General features: G+C 43.6%; 1 protein-coding gene across 2 annotated transcripts in view; it reads left to right on the forward strand.

Annotated features, from left to right (window-relative positions):
* Positions 1–23,191, forward strand: part of LETM1 (leucine zipper and EF-hand containing transmembrane protein 1) — a 39,922-nt gene extending 16,731 nt beyond the window's left edge. The window contains exons 8-14 of one of the 2 annotated variants that reach the window (XM_077280193.1): positions 5,229–5,360; positions 5,825–5,986; positions 6,857–6,997; positions 16,535–16,669; positions 17,471–17,658; positions 18,242–18,380; positions 20,934–23,191. In XM_077280193.1, the coding sequence (XP_077136308.1) occupies positions 5,229–5,360; positions 5,825–5,986; positions 6,857–6,997; positions 16,535–16,669; positions 17,471–17,658; positions 18,242–18,380; positions 20,934–21,086 (1,050 nt within the window). In that variant the 3' untranslated portion in view covers positions 21,087–23,191. Of the gene's footprint in view, positions 1–5,228; positions 5,361–5,824; positions 5,987–6,856; positions 6,998–16,534; positions 16,670–17,470; positions 17,659–18,223; positions 18,381–20,933 lie in introns of both variants that reach the window. The other variant, XM_077280192.1, reaches the window with a different exon arrangement.
* Positions 23,192–24,179: the final 988 nt, after the last annotated feature.

Consider the following 24,179-nt stretch of genomic DNA (forward strand, 5'->3'; position numbering starts at 1 on the left):
TTGGAAAGTAGACCCCCTAAGGAACTTATCTTGATGTGTGGTGAGCACTTTGACCCACCAAGTGCTTCACAGAAGTTTATAATGCAGAGCCGTAAAAATAAAAAATCATATTTTTTCACAAAAATGATCTTTTCGCCCCCAATTTTTTATTTTCCCAAGGGTAAGAGAAGAAATTGGACCCCAAAAAATGTTGTGCAATTTGTCCTGAGTACGATGATACCCCATATGTGGGTGTAAACCATTGTTTGGGCGCATGGCAGAGCTTGGAAGGGAAGGAGCGCCATTTGACTTTTCAATGCAAAATTGACTGGAATTGAGATGGGACGCCATGTTGCGTTTGGAGAGCCCCTGATGTGCCTAAACACTGAAACCCCCTACAAGTGACACCATTTTGGAAAGTAGACCCCCTAAGGAACTTATCTTGATGTGTGGTGAGCACTTTGACCCACCAAGTGCTTCACAGAAGTTTATAATGCAGAGCCGTAAAAATAAAAAATCATATTTTTTCACAAAAATGATCTTTTCGCCCCCAATTTTTTATTTTCCCAAGGGTAAGAGAAGAAATTGGACCCCAAAAAATGTTGTGCAATTTGTCCTGAGTACGATGATACCCCATATGTGGGTGTAAACCATTGTTTGGGCGCATGGCAGAGCTTGGAAGGGAAGGAGCGCCATTTGACTTTTCAATGCAAAATGTACTGGAATTGAGATGGGACGCCATGTTGCGTTTGGAGAGCCCCTGATGTGCCTAAACATTGAAACTCCCTACAAGTGACACCATTTTGGAAAGTAGACCCCCTAAGGATCTTATCTAGATGTGTTTTGAGAGCTTTGAACCCCCAAGTGTTTCACTACAGATTATAACGCAGAGCCGTGAAAATAATTTTTATTTTTTTTCTCAAAAATGATTTTTTAGCACCCAGCTTTGTATTTTTACAAGGGTAACAGAATAAATTGGACCCCAAAATTTGTTTTCCAATTTGTCCTGAGTACGCTGATACCCCATATGTGGGGGGGAACCACTGTTTGGGCGCATGACAGAGCTCGGAAGGGAAGGTGCGCCATTTGGAATGCAGACTTAAATGGATTGGTCAGCAGCCGTCACGTTGCATTTGCAGAGCCCCTGATGTACCCAAACAGTACAAACCCCCTACAAGTGACCCCATATTGGAAACTAGACCTCCCAAGGAACTTATCTAGATGTGTTTTGAGAACTTTGAACCCCCAAGTGTTTCACTAAAGTTTATAGCGCAAAGCCGTGAAAATAAAAATTATTTTTTTTTTTTTCACAAAAATGATTTTTTAGCCCCCAGTTTTGTATTTTTACAAGGGTAACAGGATAAATTAGACCCCAAAAGTTGTTGTCCAATTTGTCCTGAGTACGCTGATACCCCATATGTGGGGGGGAACCACTGTTTGGGTGCATGACAGAGCTCGGAAGGGAAGGAGCGCCATTTGGAATGCAGCCTTAAATGGATTGGTCTGCAGGCGTCACGTTGCATTTGCAGAGCCCCTGATGTACCCAAACAGTACAATCCCCCCACAAGTGACCCCATATTGGAAACTAGACCTCCCAAGGAACTTATCTAGATGTGTTGTGAGAACTTTGAACCCCCAAGTGTTTCACTACAGTTTATAACGCAGAGCCGTGAAAATAAAACATCTTTTTTTTCCCACAAAAATGATTTTTAGCCCCCCAAATTTTTATTTTCCTAAGGATAACAAGAGAACTTGGACCGCAGAAGTTGTTGTTCAATTTGTCCCGAGTACGCTGATAACACATATGTTGGGGTAAACCCCTTTTTGGGCGCACGGGAGAGCTCGGAAGGGAAGGAGCACTGTTTTACTTTTTCAACGCAGAATTGGCTGGAATTGAGATTGGACGCCATGTCGCGCTTGGAGAGCCCCTGATGTGCCTGGACAGTGGAAACTCCCCAATTCTACCTGAAACCCTAACCCAAACACACCCCTAACCCTAATCCCAACGGTAACCCTAACCACACCCCTAGCCCTGACACACCCATAATTCTAAGCCCAACCCTAATCCAAACGTAAATGTAATCCAAACCCTAACCCTAACTTTACCTCCAACCCTAGCCCTAACCCTAACCCTACCCCTAACCCTAAACGTGACTGAAATACGTGTCACTAAAATACGTGGCACTGAAATACGTGGCACTGAAATACGTGGCACTGAAATACGTGGCACTGAAATACGTGGCACTGAAATACGTGATACGTGGCACTTAAATACGTGGCACTGAAACACGTGGCACTGAAATACGTGATACGTGGCACTGAAATACGTGGCACTGAAATACGTGGCACTGAAATACGTGGCACTGAAATACGTGGCACTGAAATACGTGGCACTGAAATACGTGGCACTGAAATACGTGGCACTTAAATACGTGGCACTGAAATATGTGATACGTGGCACTGAAATACGTGGCACTGAAATACGTGGCACTGAAATACGTGGCACTGAAATACGTGGCACTGAAATACGTGGCACTGAAATATGTGATACGTGGCACTTAAATACGTGGCACTGAAATACGTGGCACTGAAATACGTGGCACTGAAATACGTGGCACTGAAATACGTGGCACTGAAATACGTGGCACTGAAATACGTGGCACTGAAATACGTGGCACTGAAATACGTGGCACTGAAATACGTGGCACTGAAATACGTGGCACTGAAATACGTGGCACTGAAATACGTGGCACTGAAATACGTGGCACTGAAATACGTGGCACTGAAATACGTGGCACTGAAATACGTGGCACTGAAATACGTGGCACTGAAATACGTGGCACTGAAATACGTGGCACTGAAATACGTGGCACTGAAATACGTGGCACTGAAATACGTGGCACTGAAATACGTGGCACTATGACTGTCAGAAAATGTTCATTAAACGGTTAGGGATGAGTTTAGGGGTAGGGTTAGGGTTTGGATCCCTTTATCACCTTGATGGTGGTGGGTGGCTTTTCAGTGTGTTTTCTGTTTTTTTTCGATAAAAATGCATGCGTTTTTAACGCAAACAAACGCATGTGCTTAAAAACGCAAGAAAATACTGCAGGTTGTATTTCTGAAAATGAACGCATGCAGAAAAAAACCGCATGCGTTTGAAAACGCGACCAAACGCGTACAAAAAAAACGCATGCGTTTTTCATGTCAAATATAGGGAAAAAACGCATGCGTTTTTTTGTGCAAAAAACGCTGCAGACAAAAACGCAAGTGTGAAACCAGCGACGCTTTTTATAGCAAAAAAGTTTTTGCGTCTCCACATTTTGAGACCTATAATTTTTCCACATTTTGCTCCACAGAGTCATGTGAGGTCTTGTTTTTTGCGGGACGAGTTGACGTTTTTATTGGTAACATTTTCGGACACGTGACCATTTTTGATCGCTTTTTATTCCGATTTTTGTGAGGCAGAATGACCAAAAACCTGCTATTCATTAATTTCTTTTGGGAGAGGCGTTTATACCGTTCCGCGTTTGGTAAAATTGATAAAGCAGTTTTATTCGTCGGGTCAGTACGATTACAGCGATACCTCATTTATATCATTTTTTTATGTTTTGGCGCTTTTATACGATAAAAACTAAAATATAGAAAAAATAATTATTTTGGTATCGCTTTATTCTCAGGACTATAACTTTTTTATTTTTTTGCTGATGATGCTGTATGGCGGCTTGTTTTTTGCGGGACAAGATGACGTTTTCAGCGGTACCATGGATATTTATATCAGTCTTTTTGATCGTGTGTTATTCCACTTTTTGTTCGGCGGTATGGTAATAAAGCGTTGTTTTTTGCCTCGTTTTTTTTTTTTTTTTCTTACGGTGTTTACTGAAGGGGTTAACTAGTGGGGCAGTTTTATAGGTTGGGTCGTTACGGACGCGGCGATACTAAATATGTGTACTTTTATTGTTTTGTTTTTTTTATTTAGATAAAGAAATGTATTTATGGGAATAATATATTTTTTTTATTATTATTTATTTAGGAATTTTTTTTTTTTTTTTTTTTTACACATGTGGAAAAAATTTTTTTTTACTTTTTTACTTTGTCCCAGGGGGGGACATCACAGATCATTGATCTGGCAGTGTGCACAGCACTCTGCCAGATCGACGATCTGCTGTGCAGGGCTGCAGGCTTACCAAGTGTCTGCTCTGAGCAGACACTCGGTAAGCCACCTCCCTCCCTGCAGGACCCGGATGCCGCGGCCATCTTGGATCCGGGACCTGCGGCGAGGAGGGAGGTAGGAGACCCTCAGAGCAACGCGATCACATCGCGTTGCTCCGGGGGTCTCAGGGAAGCCCGCAGGGAGCCCCCTCCCTGCGCGATGCTTCCCTATACCGCCGGTACACTGCGATCATGTTTGATCGCGGTGTGCCGGGGGTTAATGTGCCGGGGGCGGTCCGTGACCGCTCCTGGCACATAGTGCCGGATGTCAGCTGCGATATGCAGCTGACACCCGGCCGCGATCGGCCGCGCTCCCCCCGTGAGCGCCGCTGATCGATGATGACGTACTATCCCGTCGGCGGTCATACGGGCCCACCCCACCTCGACGGGATAGTACGTCTGATGTCAGGAAGGGGTTAAAGGGGTCGTCTGGGCTCGGGACAACTTCTCAGTCACTATGTAACTGCAGATTTCTCCTGATGCAGGTGATTTGTCTACTTACGGTCACACGTCAACTAGACGTATTCGGCTTAGCTAAAGACTTGTAAGTCTAGTCGGCATGTGACTGCAGATATGCAAATCGCTTGCATCGGGAATACCGAAAAACCATAACGGCGTAATATCGCAATTCAGCAGTCTGCTACCGCATACTGACTGCAGACTTCCATCCCAAACATGGACAACCCCATTTAAAGGGATTTTTTTTTTAAGTAAAAAATGGCAACAAATGTAAAAAAAAAAAAAAAAAAAATCCTTTTCAGTTTTCTGCCCAATCAGAAACTCTTGATTATTGCTTCCTAAAGAGACAGCAGCCGCTAATGCTTTTTTTTTTTTTTTGCTGTATCAAGGTGGGTGAGAGAGAGATTGGAGAATGTGGTTTTTTTTTTGTTTTTTTTTTATACATATTTTTTTCTCTTCTACATTGGTTGGGTAACCCATTACAGTTTTTTTCAGGTGTTTAATAGTTAAGGATGTATTTGGCCTAAATAGATGTTTTATAAAAGGGGAAGTTTTATGTGTCTTTTTCTCTCTCCCGTCAGTGGCTGGAGCTGCACTTGAATCAGGAAATTCCCACATCATTGCTGCTTTTGTCCCGGGCTTTGTATCTCCCCGACACATTGTCACCGGCTGATCAGCTCAAAACCACTCTCCAGACTTTACCCGAAAGCATGGTATGTACACCGTCCCCCCCGGGGATCAGCCGATGTATGATCCGCGCACATGACACACACTCAGCACAGTAGTGGAAAGAATACAGCTGCCTGTTGTCAAAGCATAGGTCTTTATATAAAATAAAAAAAAGACAAACCTATGAATATCACGCCTTTAATCCGGCGTTTCCTTCTATATACTTCTCTTTGCCCATTTGGTAATCCAGAATATTTCTCAGTTTTATGTAATGCCGGAATTTTTGAAAGATTTTACAAAAAAAAGTGTAAAATATGGTTTATTATTGCAACTGAGTCACCCCCACCCTCGCCATTGCGATGTTATCGATGATGTCACGTTTATCATCTCGTGACCGCTGCGGGCCTCAGCCGTCAGTTATAGCTTGATTGGCTAACTGGTGGACACATGATGTACCTGCGCTGATCCAGGCTCTGTAATAACAGAACTTTTGTCCCCTGCTTCTCAGGCCAAAGAGGCCCAGGTGAAGGTGGCCGCAGTGGAGGGCGACAAGGTGGACAACAAGACCAAGCTGGAGGCCACGCTCCAGGAGGAGGCGGCGATTAAGAAGGAGAAGGAGATGGAGAGGTTGGCTGAGGTTGCCAAGGAAAGCTTACAGACGGCAGCTAAGGTAAAGCCGAGCTTTCTTATTGGATTGAGAAAATCTGGAATAGCTGCAGCGCAATGACGTGCCGACCAGCCACCGGCGCGCGTGACTGGTAGAAATGCAGCCTGACATTAGGACTATTGCAGCGTCTTATACTGGAGGACACAGATCAACGGTGGCACTGCAGGAAAACTGAACACTTTTTTTTTTTTTTTGTCTAAATTTTCCCAGGTTTGCAACTGATCACTAGGGGGGTCCTGCATGGAGGGACGCTGTCTGCTCATCTAATTTTCTTAAAAAAAATTTATTGGTTAAATGTGTTTTATATATTGATGGACTTTATAGTTGTGGCAGTATTGTTTTTTCTGTGTAAAAGAATTCTTCGTTTTCTGGCTGTACTTCACAGAAGTATAGAGATGACATCGCTTGGATGACTGTTGCCCGTATCGAGGAGATGGCGTGACTTAAATGCCACTCTCATTGATTGACGGCAACATTTAAGGGGTTAAACAGCAGTGATCCGAGTTGTTCTCAGTTGCTGCTGTCATGGGCAGGTGCTGTCTGCATAACACAGCCGACATCTGCCCTGTGTGGAGCGATATCAGCCTCCTGAGCCTGCTCCGTGCACCCCGAGACGCTTCATGAAAGTGTATGCTCATTTTACATACTGTATTGTTGAGAAAACCTCACGTACATTCCCAGCAGACGCTCCAGAGTGACTTCATGTAGGTGCTAATACAGACCTGTCAGCAAAGCTTTCACCAATGTTTAGAAAATGGAAACACGCGTCCTCAAAAAAGAAAAACTCCCAAAACCCAGATTTGTTTCAGGCTGCAGTAACTTAGCCACTGAGCCGGCTTATCTCTCACATAAACACCTTTTATATCTTATTAGGCGGAGGCCGCTCCGGAGCTGGAATCTGTTTCTGCTGAAGTGAAGATCAGCCCAGCAGAAGGGCTGGAAATGTCTCCAGCACAAGCTGCCGACCAAGCGGAGGTATTGAGGGACGCTGCGCCCGTGCTGGAGGGGATCAAGGTTTGTACCCTGCTTTATGCTTCCTTCTGTGTGCATCTTCTGTTAGTGATTTCTTGATGTAAAGGGATCCTGACGGTGAACACATGATGCCTGCATCAGACACTGGCTGCATGATTGGGGCGCGATCAGCTGTCAGGTTCCCTTTAAACCTTACAAGTCCAACTATGTGAAGTCATTTAATGGTTATGTTAACGTTAGGCAGGGAAACGTTCACACTGCCTGTTCGCCAGGATTGTTCATCTCGTCTACATATGTCCAGCATCTAGATATAATCTGTGTTTCTAATTAATAGCATTGGGGGACGCAGGGCCGTGGGTGTGCGCCCCACCACTAGGAGGCTCCACACTAGGTAGAATTAATAGTATTGGCGCTGCCTGGTGGGCGATTGCTGTACACCTCTAAATTCCTTTGGGAGGCTCCTCTTGAGTTAGCACAACATGCAGCCAGTTCTGTGGTTGCTTGAAACTCCATGTTGCTCAGATTGTGGTCTGCTGATCTGGCTTCCAAAAACTCTCCCTTACTCAGCTCTTTGGCAGGGCACTAACTTTTTGGTAAATACCTAGACGACATAATTGAAGATGCTAGTTAGGGTCAGAAGTACTCTGCTTCCCCAGAACCATCAATGCTATCTACCAGCTAGGCACCCCGAGAGGTTTTGCTCCTTTCGACAAGAAGTCCTCTCTACCCTTCAACTCCACAAAGCTGTAGTTCAAGCCAAAACTTTCTTGGCATGTCTGCCCCTAAGCCGTGAAGTCCTTCACTGCAAGAACAAGTTGTCACTGTCCGTGTTCCAAATGCGGAACGTTTCCAGGTATACTAACCTGTTTACAGTTTCCCAAGAAGCACGGATTGGGCAAACCCATTTTGGATTTGAAGAGACTCGGCAGATTTTTGTGGGTCTGGAGATTTTGCATGGAAACCCTGCCATCTTTGGTCACATCACTGGAGCTAGGAGAATTCCTGTTGGATAGAAAAACATGAGTGGTGCCTTCACATCTCCATTGCCGGTGTCACTAGCAATTTCTTTGCTTTTCAGTCGGTGATTTTGATTTCTATTTTGTAGCACTTCCTTCTGGTTGGTGACAGCTTTCGGTGTCTTCACCAAGGTTTTCGCTTCTCTCACAATGCTCCTCTGTACAGGAGGGGTGGCAGTCATTCCTCCTCTCTTTTGAAGAATACCTCGTCTAGGGAAAATAATTTGTCCAGTCTCCAAATTGCCTTGGATTCCTTGCATTTCTACGGTTAGATCTTCAACCAACTGAAGTAATGTCTAATGTGCCTGGAATTTCAAGACGTATGACCTTCGACACCAGGGTGGGTCGGGGTTTCCTAACCCCAAACAAGCTCTCCCTTCTTTGAGCCAAAGTATGTATTTTGATGGAGACCACTTCCTCCATCCATTTCTGCAGGTTGGCCTCAGTCTTTGGGCGGTACACTTTGCCCAGTTTTACACTTCCCCCTTTGGAGTATTCCATCCTGTCGCTTTGAAACAAGTCGGTGGACTTTTTGTATAATCGCATTTATATTCCCTGGTGGACTCTTTGTATAATCATTCATCTTCCCTTTTAAGTCCAAAGAGACCTTTGGTGGTTGGACCTGTCAAAGTAGAGCAAGGGCTGTCAAATTTCCTCTCCAATGGCAGGTGGTGACAATCAATGTCAGTCTCTTGAGATGGTTATTGGTGGTCAACCATCACACCACTCAGGGTGTCTGGAGGAATCCCACCTGCAGATGACCTTTTTGTAACTGAGAGCCATCTTCCTCGCTCTCTCCCACTGGTCCTACCTTCTCAGAAACCGTCCGCTTTGAGTACAGATTGTCTACTCTATTCCCTCTGCAATGGCCTACCTGAATCATCAAGGGGCACCAGAAGCCACTGAACCATGAAGGAAATGGTTAGGATTCTTTGCTGGGTGGAGCGTCTCTGCGATACACGTTCCCATCATGGAAAGCTGGTCTGCAAACTTTCTCAGTCTAGAAATCCTAAATCTGCTGTAGTGAGCTCTCCTCTGAGGTCTTCAGCCAGCTCTGCGTTTACTGGGGCACTCCCATGGAGGACCTCGTCACAGCCTACCTCAATCTAAGTCCCATCCTATGTTGCCAGGTCTTGAGGGCCTTTGCAGCAGATGCACTGGTCTCTACTTGTTCAGAGTACACCCCCGGGAGCATTTTTTCCCCCCGCCCTTTTATGTCTGGTCAGGACCGTTAAGTTCTACCTTTCTGTTACACACACCTTCCTCATTGATATTCTCTATTCATGATCCCTGATGGGCCATTGGCCTCCAAGATGATCATTTCCTAATTGATCAGGTTGGTTACTGTGGAGGCCTACGTAGTCAAGGATAAACCTCCACCCTTTCTGGTTGCAGCTTATTCCTCTATGGCGGTTGGGGACTCGTGGGCGGTCAGGCTTTAGGTGTCTATTTCTCCGATTTGCAAGGTCTCACACCTTCGTCCTCTTCTACAGCAGGGGTGGGCAATTAATTTTCCCGAGGGGCCACATGAGAGACCATGACTGTTGTGGAGGGCCGAACCAATAGGCTGAAATTAATTTAGTCAATATTAATATCGCTATATTATAATTATATTATGATACTAGCTGTACTACCCGGCTTCGCCCGGGTTAATGACTGCTGTTAGCAAAATAGAATGTGTTAACAAAAATTTATTCTGCACACAAAAACCACAAAACAAATAGATAGAAATGTAATTATTAAAAGGCAAAAACTAAGCAAATAGAAGCATTTCACAACATATATTAGCTTTGTTATACTGAGAATGTCTTTGTTGCCTATATTAACCAATCAGAGCTCAGGTTAATTAACTGTAGCAAAATAGAAGCTGAGCTGTGATTGGTTGCTATTGGCAGCCTGATAAATCCCCAGCCAACAGGAAGCCCTCCCCCCTGGCAGTATATATTAGCTCACACATACACATAATAGACAGGTCATGTGACTGACAGCTGCCGTATTTCCTATATGGTACATTTGTTGCTCTTGTAGTTTGCTTATTAATCAGATTTTTATTTTTGAAGGACAATACCAGACTTGTGTGTGTTTTAGGGCGAGTTTTATGTGTCAAGTTGTGTGTGTTGAGTTGCGTGTGGCGACATGCATGTAGCGACTTTTGTGAGATGAGTTTTGTGTGGCGACATGCGTGTAGCAACATTTTGTGTGTTGAGTTGCATGTGACAGGTTAGTGTAGCAAGTTGTGTGCAGCAAGATTTGTGCATGGCGAGTTTTGCGCGTGGCGAGTTTTATGTGTGGTGCATTTTGAGTATGTGCAAGTTTTGTGTGAGGCAACTTTTGCATGTGGTGCAACTTTTGTACATGTGGCAATTTTTCTGTGTGTGCAAGTTTTGCATGAGGTGAGTTTTCCATGAGGTGAGTTTTGCACGTGTGGCGAGTTTTGCGTGAGCCTAGTTTTGCATATGGCGAGTTTTGCATGTAGCGAGTTTTGAGTGGTGACTTTTGTGTTTCGACTTTTATGTGGCGAGGTTGGTGTGTGTGTGTGGTGAAATGTGTGCTGAGGGTGGTATATGTGTTCAAGCACGTGGTAGTGTGTGGCGCATTTTGTGTTTGTGTTCATATCCCCGTGTGTGGTGAGTATCCCATGTCGGGGCCCCACCTTAGCAACTGTACGGTATATACTCTTTGTCGCCATCGCTCTCATTCTTTAAGTCCTCATTGTTCACATCTGGCAGCTGTCAATTTTCCTCCAACACTTTTCCCTTCACTTTTTCCCCATTATGTAGATAGGAGCAAAATTGTTTGGTGAATTGGAACGCGCGGGGTTAAAATTTCACCTCACAACATAGCCTATGACGCTCTCGGGGTCCAGACGTGTGACTGTGCAAAATTTTGTGGCTGTAGCTGCGACGGTACAGATGCCAATCCCGGACATACACACATACATACATACACACATTCAGCTTTATATATTAGATATACCTGTATGTAATCTCCTGTATATAGTATATACCTGTGTTTCATCTCACCTATATATAGTATATATCTGTGTGTCATCTCCTGTATATAGTATATACCTGTATGTCATCTCCTCCTATACATAGCATATACCTGTGTCATCTCCTCCTGTATATACTATATACCTGTAGGTAATCTGCTCCTGTATATAGTATATACCTGTGTGTCATCTCCTCCTGTATATAGTATATACCTGTATGTCATCTCCTCCTGTATGTAGTATGTACCTGTATGTCATCTCCTCCTCTATATAGTATATACCTGTGTGTCATCTCTCCTGTATATAGTATATATCTGTGTGTCATCTCCTCCTGTATATAGTATATACCTGTGTGTCATCTCCCCTGTAAATAGTATATACCTGTGTGTCATCTCCTGTATATAGTATATAGCTGTATGCCATCTCCTCCTGTATTAGCCCTCGTTCACACGTTATTTGGTCAGTATTTTTACCTCAGTATTTGTAAGCTAAAATGGCAGCCTGATAAATCCCCAGCCAACAGTAAGCCCACCCCCTGGCAGTATATATTAGCTCACACATACACATAATAGACTGGTCATGTGACTGACAGCTGCCGGATTCCTATATGGTACATTTGTTGCTCTTGTAGTTTGTCTGCTTATTAATCAGATTTTTATTTTTGAAGGATACCAGACTTGTGTGTGTTTTAGGGCGAGTTTCGTGTGTCAAGTTGTGTGTGTTGAGTTGCGTGTGGCGACATGCATGTAGGGACTTTTGTGAGATGAGTTTTGTGTGGCGACATGCGTGTAGCAACTTTTTGTGTGTCGAGTTGCATGTGACAGGTTAGTGTAGCAAGTTGTGTGCAGCAAGTTTTGCGCATGGCGAGTTTTGCGCGTGGCGAGTTTTATGTGTGGTGCCTTTTGAGTATGTGCAAGTTTTGTGTGAGGCAACTTTTGCATGTGTTGCAACTTTTGTGCATGTGGCAATTTTTCTGCGTGTGGCAATTTTTCTGCGTGTGCAAGTTTTGCGTGTGGCGAGTTTTGCACGTGTGGCGAGTTTTGCATGTGGAGAGTTTTGCGCGTGGCGAGTTTTGAGCGGCGACTTTTGTGTTTCTACTTTTATGTGGCGAGGTTGGTGTATGTGTGGTGAAATGTGCACTGAGGGTGGTATATGTGTTCGAGCACGTGGTAGTGTGTGGCGCATTTTGTGTGTGTGTTCATATCCCCGTGGTGGTGTGATTATCCCATGTTGGGGCCCCACCTTAGCAACTGTACGGTATATACTCTTTGGTGCCATCGCTGTCATTCTTTAAGTCCCCCTTGTTCACATCTGGCAGCTGTTAATTTGCCTCCAACACTTTTCCTTTCATTTTTTCCCCATTATGTAGATAGGGGCAAAATTGTTTGGTGACTTGGAAAGCGCGGGGTTAAAATTTCACCTCACAATATAGCTTTGACGCTCTCAGGGTCCAGACGTGTGACTGTGCAAAATTTTGTGCCTGTAGCTGCGACGCCTCCAACACTTTTCCTTTCACTTTTTCCCCATTATGTAGATAGGGGCCAAATTGTTTGGTGAATTGGAAAGCGCGGGGTTAAAATTTCACCTCACAACATAGCCTATGACGCTCTCGGGGTCCAGACGTGTGACTGTGCAAAATTTTGTGGCTGTAGCTGCTACGGTTCAGATGCCAATCCCGGACATACATACATACATACATACATACACACACACACACATTCAGCTTTATATATTAGATTAACTGTATCAGTTAATATTGAGCAGAATTAAGTATGCTTACATCCCGCTATATATCTGAACCTGAGGACAGCCCCTATATATACATACATATATGTATGTATGTGTGTGTATATATGTGTGTGTGTGGTGTGTGTGTATATATATATATATGTATATATATTTTTATACTCCACGAGGCCCCCCACAGCCTCACTATAGACAGCATGAGATCCCCACAGCCTCCCCATGTGCAACATATTACTCCCATAGCCTCCCCAAGCCCACCCAAACATCTCATATATATGAAAAATAATAACACCACAAACTCACCTCGGTCCTGTTCCCCGGCGCTCTGCTTTTCTCCCGGCCTCTGGTGCGCTGACTCTCCGCAGCACACAGCGGACGTGATGAAATTACATCATCGCATCAGCTGTTTCACTTGCTGATTGGTGGAGTAAGTGGCCGGAGGCCCGTCCTCCACCAATGCAGTCAGCGCAGATGGAGACAGCAAGCGGGTGGGCATGGTGCGGCCCATGGACCTCTGGTTTCCAACTCCTTGGCTGTCTCGGCCTGCGGGCCTGACTGAGACAGCCAGAAGGCCGGATGTGGGTCTGTCGTACAAAACCCTTTATGGCCTCTGCTGATGACACTTTGGGGAATATGGTGCTGCAGGCCGCTCTCTGCAGTTTTTTTCCCCACCCATTGGGACACTTGCCATCAAATACTTCTCTTTTTTTTTTTTTTTATTAAATATATTGGGGGACAAAGTTTCAATCTATTGAAGAACGTATACCAACCACTGCAGGCAACGTCAACCACTGCAGGCGATCATTGTAGAAGCAAATGAAATGATTGTAGGTTCAAGTCCCCTGCGAAGGACTAAATAATTAACCCCTTCACCCCCGGAGCTTTTTCCGTGTTTTCGTTTTTCGTTCCCCTCCTTCCCAGAGCCATAACTTTTTTATTTTTCTGTCAATATGGCCATGTGAGGGCTTATTTTTTTTGCGGGACGAGTTGTACTTTTAAACGATACCATTGGTTTTACCATGACGTGTAACAGAAAACGGGAAAAAAATTCCAAGTGCGATGAAATTGCAAAAAAAGTGCAATCTCACACTTGTTTTTTGTTTGGCTTTTTTGCTAGGTTCAATAAATGCTGAAACTGACCATTCTGATTCTCCAGGTCATTACGAGTTCATAGACACCAAACATGTCTAGGTTCTCTTTTATCCACGTGGTAAAAAAAATTCCAAACTTTGCTAAAAAAAAAATAAAATAAAATAAAATTGCGCCATTTTCCGATACCCGTAGCGTCTCCAATTTTCGTGATCTGGGGTCGGGTGAGGGCTTATTTTTTGCATGCCGAGCTGATGTTTTTAAAGATACCATTTTGGTGCAGAATACGTTCTTTTGGTCGCCCATTATTGCATTTTAATGCAATGTTGCTGCGACCAAAAAAACGTAATTTTGGCGTTTTGATTTTTTTTTCTCGCTACGCCATTTAGCAAACAGGTTAATCCTTTGTTTTTATTGATCGGGCGATTCTGAACGCGGCGATACCAAATATGTGTAGGTTTGATTTTTTTTATTTTTTTTTTATTTTATTTTGATTGGGGCGAAAGGGGGGTGATTTGAACTTTTATATATTTTTTATTTTTTTTATATTTTTAAACTTTTTTTTTTTTTTTTTTGGCATGCTTCAATAGCCTCCATAGGAGGCTAGAAGCATGCACTACTCGATCGCCTCTGCTACATAGAGGTGAAGCACAGATCACCTCTATGTAGCAGAAATGCAGAGTTGCTTTGAACGCCGACCACAGGGTGGCGCTCAAAGCAATCGGCCATCAACAACCATAGAGATCTCAAGGAGACCTCTGGTTGTTATGGCAATGCACCGATGACCCCCGATCATGTGACGGGGGTCAGCGCTGCGAGCACTTCCGGCTGCGCGGCAGGGAGCGCTAGTTAAATGCAGCTGTCAGCGTTAGACTGCGGCATTTAACTAGTTAATGGGCGCGAGCGGATCGCGATTCCGCTCATTGCGCACACATGTCAGCTGTACAAAACAGCTGACATGTCGCGGCTTTGAAATGGGCTCACCGCCCACCTCAAAGCAGGGGATCTGCCAGCTGACGTACTATTCCGTCAGCTGGCAGAAAGGGGTTAAAGTAAAAGAAAATCAAAGTTTTTTTATTTTAATTTTTTTTATAAAAATTCTAATAAACTATACAGTATTTAGTATCGCCACATTCGTGAAAGTCAGTTATCAGAAAGAGAATGACATAACCCGTACATATACAGTGGAGGAAATAAGTATTTGATCCCTTGCTGATTTTGTAAGTTTGCCCACTGACAAAGACATGAACAGTCTATAATTTTAAGGGTAGGTTAATTTTAACTTTGAGAGAATATCAAAAATAAAATCCAGAAAAATCACATTGTATAAATTATATACATTTATCTGCATTTTCCAGTGAGAAATAAGTATTTGATCCCTCTGGCAAACAAGACTTAATACTTGGTGGCAAAACCCTTGTTGGCAAGCACAGCAGTCAGACGTTTTTTGTAGTTGATGATGAGGTTTGCGCACATGTCATCGGGAATTTTGGTCCACTCCTCTTTGCAGATCATCTCTAAATCATTAAGATTTTGAGGCTGTCGCTTGGCAAATTGGAGCTTGATCTCCCTCCATAAGTTTTCTATGGGATGAAGGTCAGGAGACTGACTAGGCCACTCCATGACCTTAATGTGCTTCTTTTTGAGCCACTCCTTTGTTGCCTTGGCTGTATGCTTTGGGTCACTGTCTTGCTGGAAGACTGGAAGACCCAACCACGACCCATTTTTTAATGTCCTGGCGGAGGAAGGAGGTTGTCACTCAGGATTTTACGCTACAGGGCTCCATCCATTATCCCATTGATGCTATGAAGTAGTCCTGCCCTTAGCAGAGAACCCCCCCAAAACATAATGTGTCCACCTCCATGCTTGACAGTGGGGATGGTGTTCTTTGGGTCATAGGCAGCATTTCTCTTCCTCCAAACACGGTGTGTTGAGTTAATGCCAAAGGCCTCAATATTTGTCTCATCTGACCACAGCACCTTTTCCCAATCACTCACAGAATCATCCAGGTGTTCATTGGCAAACTTCGGACGGGCGTGCACATGTGCCTTCTTGAGCAGGGGGACTTTACGGGCACTTCAGGATTTTGACCTTTATGACGTAATGTGTTACCAATGGTTTTCTTGGTGACTGTGGTCCCAGCTGCCTTGAGATCATTAACAAGTTCCTCCATGTAGTTTTAGGCTGTTCTCTCACCTTCCTCATGATCAAGGATACCCCGCAAGGTCAGATTTTGCATGGCATCCCTGATCGATGTCGATTGACAGTCATTTTGTATTTCTTCCATTTTCTTACTATTGCACCAACAGTTGTCTCCTTCTCACTCAGCGTCTTACTTAAGGTTTTGTAGCCCATTCCAGCTTTGTGCAGGTCTATGATCTTGTCCCTGACATCCTTATAAAGCTCTTTGGTCTTCGCCATGTTGTAGAGGTTAGAGTCTGACTGATTAGTTGAGTCTGTGGACAGGAGTCTTTAATAAAGGTGACTATGTAAGAGAGCGGTCTATAATGTAGGTAACGAGTTGATTAGGATCATCTAACTGGTCTGTAGGAACCAGAACTCTTAATAAAGAAATCACCCGATTTTGAAGGTGTTGAACTTGTTGGTGATATGAGGAAATATCGCACTGACTCTTGCTGTGGCCGCCAGATCTTCCCATCTTTGTGCATTTAGCAACCTAAATTCCATGATTGTGACGGGCAGCGGGACAATTCTTACATTGACTTTATCGTTCAGGGTGAAGAAATAACGAAGGAGGAAATTGACGTTCTGAGCGACGCCTGCACCCAACTCATAGAGCAGAAGAAGCTGCTGACCAAGGAGAAGGAGGAGCTGTCTGAGCTGAAGGATGACGTCCAGGAGTACTGCGAGGTGAGAAAGTTATGTTCATCTTAAGCTTAACCACTTCAGGACCTGGCCTTTTAACCTCGCACATTTTCTTTTTTTTTTTTTGTACTTTTCATACAATTTTTGCTTCATTTTTTCACGATACACGGGGCCTAATTTTTTTTATTTTCATACAGACACTTACTTTTTTTTGACGCGGCCTTTTATTTATTGATATTATGTTTTTCATTTATTTCACGTCTCATAAATAACCTTTTGAGGAGGGGTGCATTTCAACATTTTTAATTTATTTATTTTTTAATCTGATGTCCCATGTAACTGGGGCTGGTATAGTAGTCTAGTTACAGGGATAATTTAACCTTTTGCCTGCATAGCAGAGGTGACTTGCTCTCCTAGTACCCAGCAGCTCCTGCTCTCTCCTTTATAACCAGCGATAACGTGACCATTGGGTCTGGAGGATGGAGGTCTCGTTCAGTGCTTCGTATAGAGTGAATAAGATGGCAGAGACGGTAATAAACCATCTCTGTCTTTTATATAAGGAGTCTGGCTGTGTCTGACAGCCAGTTCCCCACTCCCTTGGTTTAACGATCTCATGCAGCTGCTGTACTATACAGTGACTTTTTTAGAAGGTCACTGCAGAGTCTGATGAGGACCACCCGATCGTTTATAGTCTATGGGCGGGTGAAGATGGTATAAGGGGTTTACACTTTGCTGCTCACTTCTGCGTCCGAGGTGAACGGTGCCGAAGATGTTACCTGTCAGTCATGGAGGGTTATAAACCTCATCTGCTCCACACCTAGATATTAAGTTGTAGCAATGTTGCAGGATTTGCAAGAAATAAAGAAGGAACTTTCAAAGTCTGGACAAGAGATGGTGGTGGAGGAGTCGAAGGCCAGCAAGAGGCTGACAAAGAGGGTGAACCGCATGATCGGGCAGATGGACAAAATCATATCTGAGCTGGAGAACGAGGACAAAGTGCTGGATGAAGGGAGCGCTGCTTCTCCTCCAGTTGGGTAAGTGGATGAGACTTTTGTCTAGTGAGATTTTTGTAATGAAAAAAAAAAAGTTTTGAAGTTTTTTTCAAACTTTTGTTAGTTTTGCAATTGGAGACTCGGGTTACAAAATCCTTATTTATCGTGCAATGAACACCGTAAAAATGGAACCCTAAAAACCATGGCTGAATTGTTTTCTTCACCATTTTACTAATTGAATATGAGGAAGAAAAAAAACAAACAAATAAACAAACGAAAAATATGCTTTTAAGAGTGATAAAGTTTTGCCCCAACTGCATCATGATTAATCTCTAGTGTTTTACCGTGGCAGGAGTGTGTCGTCTTGTGTGTGTTTTTGTATTTGTGTGTCTTGTATTTTATCCTCCTGTGTTCTCCTGTAGTCTTGTGTCCCGTTTCATGTCCATCGTGTTCTTCATCATACAATCATTTCCAGATCTTTTGTGAGCTGCAATCATCAGAGGTCCCCGGCTTAATCGCCTCTCCCTGCTTCCCGTTTTCCCCCTCTTTTATTTCTTGCTCGCGCTTTTCCCTTATTTTAATGGCTATAACCGTTTGCTGTACACAGATTGTATTTCGCCTTTAGGGAGAATCTCGTCAGCATTAATGAGCTCATTAACATCATGAGGCACATCCAGAAGATCCCGGAGCAAAAACTGCTGAGATTAGCCGAGGCTTTGGATGAAAACCGGGACGGGAAAATCGACCTGGATGACGTGGCTAAGGTACGTGGTGTTCCCCAGTCCTTGCGTTAGTAGAAGGTAGAGTTTATTTTACACCTGCTGCTTCTATTAAAGAAGTTGTACCAAGTTTTGAATTTCTACCCTATATCCATAGGATAAGTGATGACGTCCCTACCACTGAGACCATCACCGATCCCAAACACCGGGGATCTGAAGAGCGCCATGTAAATGGTTCAGTGGTTGAGCATGAACACTGGTGCTCCATTTATTCTCTACGGGCCCGCCAGAGATACTGACGTTAGATGTTCAGGTTCAACACATTAAAAATGAAGGAAGTGTAGGTGTTCATGCTCAACCACCACTCCCTTCTCAGTGGTTCGGTGGTGACAGAACAGGTCACAGGTTGCTAGCTGGATTGCCTACGCATGCTCCCTAGGCCTGCAGCATCTCCGGACTTGTCTCCCATTGAGCGCCTCTGGGACGTCTTTGGCCGTTAGTTGCACAGGCAGCTGCCAGCAGAGGATCTTGATGATTTGTCCAAGAGGCTTCAGTGACAGAACCTTCCTCAGGCGACCATTAATGACTTCACTGATGGCAGCCGATGCTGTAAGTGTAGGGATTTCTCACTTGGCGATCTTACTCATGGATGTTGTTGAGATCCTAAAAAACACTGAGAAATGGTGACAGTACCATTGACGCCATTCCCTGGCCCCCCTTCACCTCAAGCAGCAAAATGGCAGGCGCATGCGCGGTGTTCTCCCCTTTTACCTGAGATCTGACGGCCGGCACCCAGCAACTACCCAATTTTTTTCTATTGGTTTATTACTTTTGATCAGTGATCAAAAGCCCAATAATTAGTAAATATGGCAGCACTTCGGCTGTGATTCACTGTGCACCCCCGTCATCATCGCCCTAGTCTGATTTCATTTTTTTTTTATTTTAGAATTTTTATGTTTCATTCTTTGCTGTTAGGTTTAGGATTGGGGTTAGGATTAGGTTTAGCCTTGGGCTTTTTTCAAAAACCTGACGATATGACAACATATTCAGTATGGCGACCTGATGTTATCAAATTCTGTGTAATACCTGTGGGTTCAAAATGCTCACTACTAGATAAAATCCTTAAGAGGGGTGTAGTAGCCAAAATGGGGTCACTTGTGGGGGGTTTCGGCCCTTTAGGCACCTTAGGAACTCTGCGAATGCGACATGTTGCCTGCCATCTTTCAGCCAAATTTGCGTGGAGTCTACTTTTTTGATGTTACCTCCTGGAAAAGTGAAAAATTGGGGCTAAATCAACATTTTAGAGGCAAAATTTAGATGTGGTGTTTTTTTTTTTCCATTCTACTTTGCATTAGTTCCTGTGTAGCACCTGAAGGGTTTGAAAAAATTCCGGACAACAGTTTTGAATAATTTGAGGGGTGCAGTTTTTAAAATGGTATCACTTTTGGGGAGTTCCCCTCAAAGTCCTTTGAAATCTGAATAGGACCCAAAAGGAAACAGGGTTTGTAAATTTGCTGAAAAAAAAAAATAGAAATTGCTGCAAAACTTATAAGGCTTCTAACATCCTAACAAAATAAATTGACGTTTTCAAAACGATGCAGGTGTAATGTAGACATATGGGAAATGATGTTTATGAATTATTTTCTACAGCATTACTAACTGGTCTAAGGATATAAAGATTGGGGGAGGAGGTGAGCTGTGACATCACCTATTGTGAATGGTGGATCCTTTGTTATCTACTGTATATAGAGGTGTTATCAGTCATTGTACAGGAGGAGGAGGTGAGCTGTGACATCATCTATTGTGAATGGTGGATCCTGTGTTATCTACTGTATATAGAGGTGTTATCAGTCATTGTACAGGAGGAGGAGGTGAGCTGTGACATCATCTATTGTGAATGGTGGATCCTCTGTTATCTACTGTATATAGAGGTGTTATCAGTCATTGTACAGGAGGAGGAGGTGAGCTGTGACATCATCTATTGTGAATGGTGGATCCTGTGTTATCTGCTGTATATAGAGGTGTTCTGTCATTGTACAGGAGGAGGTGGTGAGCTGTGACATCACCTATTGTGAATGGTGGATCCTGTGTTATCTACTGTATATAGAGGTGTTATCAGTCATTGTACAGGAGGAGGAGGTGAGCTGTGACATCATCTATTGTGAATGGTGGATCCTGTGTTATCTGCTGTATATAGAGGTGTTCTGTCATTGTACAGGAGGAGGTGGTGAGCTGTGACATCACCTATTGTGAATGGTGGATCCTGTGTTATCTACTGTATATAGAGGTGCTATCAGTCATTGTACAGGAGGAGGAGGTGAGCTGTGACATCACCTATTGTGAATGGTGGAACCTGTGTTATGTCACTGTACAGAAGGAGGAGGGGGTGAGCTGTGACATCACCTATAGTGAGTGCAGGGTCGTGTTATCTACTGAATATTGAGGTGTTACCAGTCCTAGTAATCCTGTGATGGTAATGAAACTGCTAAACTCTAATTCACAGGACAGGAAGTAGGAGTCTAGTATGGGGCCTAGTTCCCAGTGTGAAAATTGCAATTTTTATGCCTTTTTCCACATTTCCCCTCTGTCTCCTCTCAGGTCGTGGAACTAATTGACAAGGAGGACATCGACATCTCCACCAGCCAAGTTGCTGAGATCATGGAGCTTCTGCAGAAGGAGGAAAAACTGGTTGTCAAAGAGAAAGCGAAAGAAAAAGCCGAAAAGGAGCACGTGGCAGAAGTGCAGAACTAGACCTCACCGATCCATATTCTATGTACACGCACATTTCGTAATTTGCCCATACCGCTGCTACCGTGTTTCTAATGCTTTTTTCGGGTGATTTCATTGCCAAGTGAGATATTCGCGTGCACTGTCGTATGGAGTGAATAAAGGCTTCGTGTACAGTGAGCACCATTCCAGGAGCAGCAGGCTTTGTACCACTTTAGTCAATAGAATATCCAGTGCTATTATTTTTTTCACATATATTGCACAATTATATCTTCTCTTTTTTTCATAATTTATGGGATTGTAGACTTTGGGCTTCATTCTCCTTTCCATATTAAACAACCTGGTCTCCCTTGGATGTGCCCTATCTCTATCAGATACCTTCAATCTGCACCCATTGAGGGTTTTTTTTATAATGCATGTGTCCCAGGGTTTTAGCTGTAAAAAGGACACAGTTTGCACAAAAAGTGACACTTTATGCTATTTTTGGCCATTCCCATGTGAATATTTAGTCACTTGACATGTTGGGACCTATAGAGGATATAGCGAAATGGAGAGATGTGTATGACTTGTAGAAGCTGTAGTAAAATGTTGGCATCTGTATAGTCTTTACGTTATGGAATATGTAAGTAATGGCCTTGTGTTGTATGGTGGGTGACCATAGAGAAAACTAAAGGATGTTGGTAGGTACCCATGGCAGTGCCATTAGGCAAAAAGTAAAGACTGTTCATAGTCCTTTGTTGGTAGGTACCCATGGCAGTGCCCATAGGGAAAACTAAAGGATGTTGGTAGGTACCCATGGCAGTGCCATTAGGAAAAAAGTAAAGACTGTTCGTAGTCCTGTGTTGGTAGGTACCCATGGCAGTGCCTATAGGGACCGAAGTAGAGAAGTGCAACTTTAATATGTTAAGGTTCTCTACATTCATTCAGTCCTATGTAAGTAGAAAAGACATCTTCAAGGGATACCAGGCTTTTTATTATGGCCAGAAGCAGCTGGAAGATACATTTCCTACAAAACAATCCATCCATTTGGGTTTAGTTTCTGGGAGTGTAGCAGAACCTTTAAAAAAAGTTTTGTCCAGAATTAGAAAAGCATGGTGGCTTTCTTAAAAAAAAATAAAAAAAAATTGCACTATCCCAATCCATGGGTTGTGTCTGGAGATGAACAAAAAAGCACTTGCACTACCCCGATCCATGGCAGCCAGACCAGGGCTGCACAAAGCTCATTGACCAGCTCTTTATTCCCGGCATACTGGGCATCTCTTGTGATTATTAGACCCCCATGATGTCACATGACACCTAGTGACTGGGCCTCACGGGGGGCCAAGTAATCGCAAAAGGCACCCAAAACGTATTTAATATTGCAGCAATTGCCAATGCACTTGGAACTGCAATACCAGACACAACCCATGCACAGGAGGGGCGCTGTTTTTAGTAGAAGCAGGCATCTTTTTTTTTTTTTAAATCTGGAAATCCCTTTAAGTAAATAAAGCTGCTTTCTGTGCTCGCTCTCCAAATCCTAAACCTTTAAAGGGACTCTTCATTATCGCTGCTGTTATAGGCTTCAAGCAACCAGTCATGACCTAGCAGATATATTGAAAATGTCCTTTAATTTTTTTTCTTTCTTTTTTTTGTATATTGGCCTTTATCTTTATTTTTCAACCTAGTAATTTAACTTTCTGCGGCTGCCTCCCCGGTGGGGCAGAGAATGTACTATTGTGAAAATTTATATTTTTTTCTGAATTGCCTTTATTCATTTTCTAGGAAAAATCCTCCTATTTATTTGAGGCCCGATCCTGCGGTGCTTTTTTTTTTTTTCTGTGTGTGTTTTAAAGCCAGGAATGTAATATTATATTTTTCTGTAATATTATTTCTATGCATTTTAATACGGCAGCACACAAATCTTCATCCAGTCATTAGTGGATATCGTCCAATAGTTTTTATACTGATTATCATAATCCAGATCTGCGATGACTCTAATCTTCCTGTGTATGATTGTAAATAAGATAAATGGCGGGTGACGGGCGAGGAGGCGGCGGAGAGGACGGCGGCTCGTCCCCGGGGGGGTTCCTGTTTCTCTTACTGCTGCTTTGCTAATAAAACAATGTCTGTAGAAATATCCGGACGAATGTTCATTGTGTATATTCTTATTTTAGAGAACTTCCAAAATCTGTGAATTCTACTCCAGAAAGACCACTAAATCCGAAGCGTACTCTAAGGTGTTATCTGAGCATGCTCGGGTGCTAACCGAGAGTCTTCGGCGTGTTGTGGCTGTCCAACAGCGGCGAGACATGCAGCCGCGGGCACTCGAACATATATTTTGAGTACGTGGTACACACTCGGTGAGCACCTTATCTGAGCATGTCCTACCCAATATTTATGGGACAATCCCTTTAACGACTTGGCGTACATAGTGGTGTCCTGCATTGTGGAGCTGATTTTGTTTGTTTACTTCTTAATATTTCTGTTTCTCTTATCAATAACTCGCGGAGGCCCCAAGCAAACATCTTGGCTTGTTTGTGTATCTGGAGGCGATCTAGATGATTGTGCTTAAAGACAGAGGAGACAAAAACCATTATATGGTCAGCTATTTAAATGAGCGTTATGTAGTACCAGGTTTCTCCTGCAGTGGTCGCTGCAAGAGAAATGCGGGGCTGTCCGCCTTTTATGCCAATAGGCTTTTTGGGGAGGTAATTATCAAAGTAAACCACCCCTATACTTGTAAAGATGTCTACATGAAGAAACCTAGATCTCTTCTCGTACGATTTTTATGCTTTTTCGCGTTCTCACTCGTACTCTCGCTCGCTTTCGATCGTGCGTGCTCTCTCTCTGGCTTTCGATCGTGCGCTCTTTCTCTCTCGCTTTCGATCGTTCGCGCTCTTTCGATCGTTCGCGCTCTCGCTTTCGATCGTTCGCGCTCTCTTTCGATCGTGCGCGCTCTCTCGCTTTCGATCGTGCGCGCTCTCGCTTTCGATCGTGCGCGCTCTCGCTTTTTATCGCGCGCTTTCGATTGTGCGCTCTCTCTCGCTTTCGATTGTGTGCTCTCTCGCTTTCGATCGTTCGCGCTCTCTTTCGATCGTTCGCGCTCTCTTTCGATCGTTCGCGCTCTCTTTCGATCGT

The sequence above is a fragment of the Ranitomeya variabilis genome, chromosome 1, assembly GCF_051348905.1.
Source record: "Ranitomeya variabilis isolate aRanVar5 chromosome 1, aRanVar5.hap1, whole genome shotgun sequence".
NCBI classification, from domain to species: Eukaryota; Metazoa; Chordata; class Amphibia; order Anura; family Dendrobatidae; genus Ranitomeya; species Ranitomeya variabilis.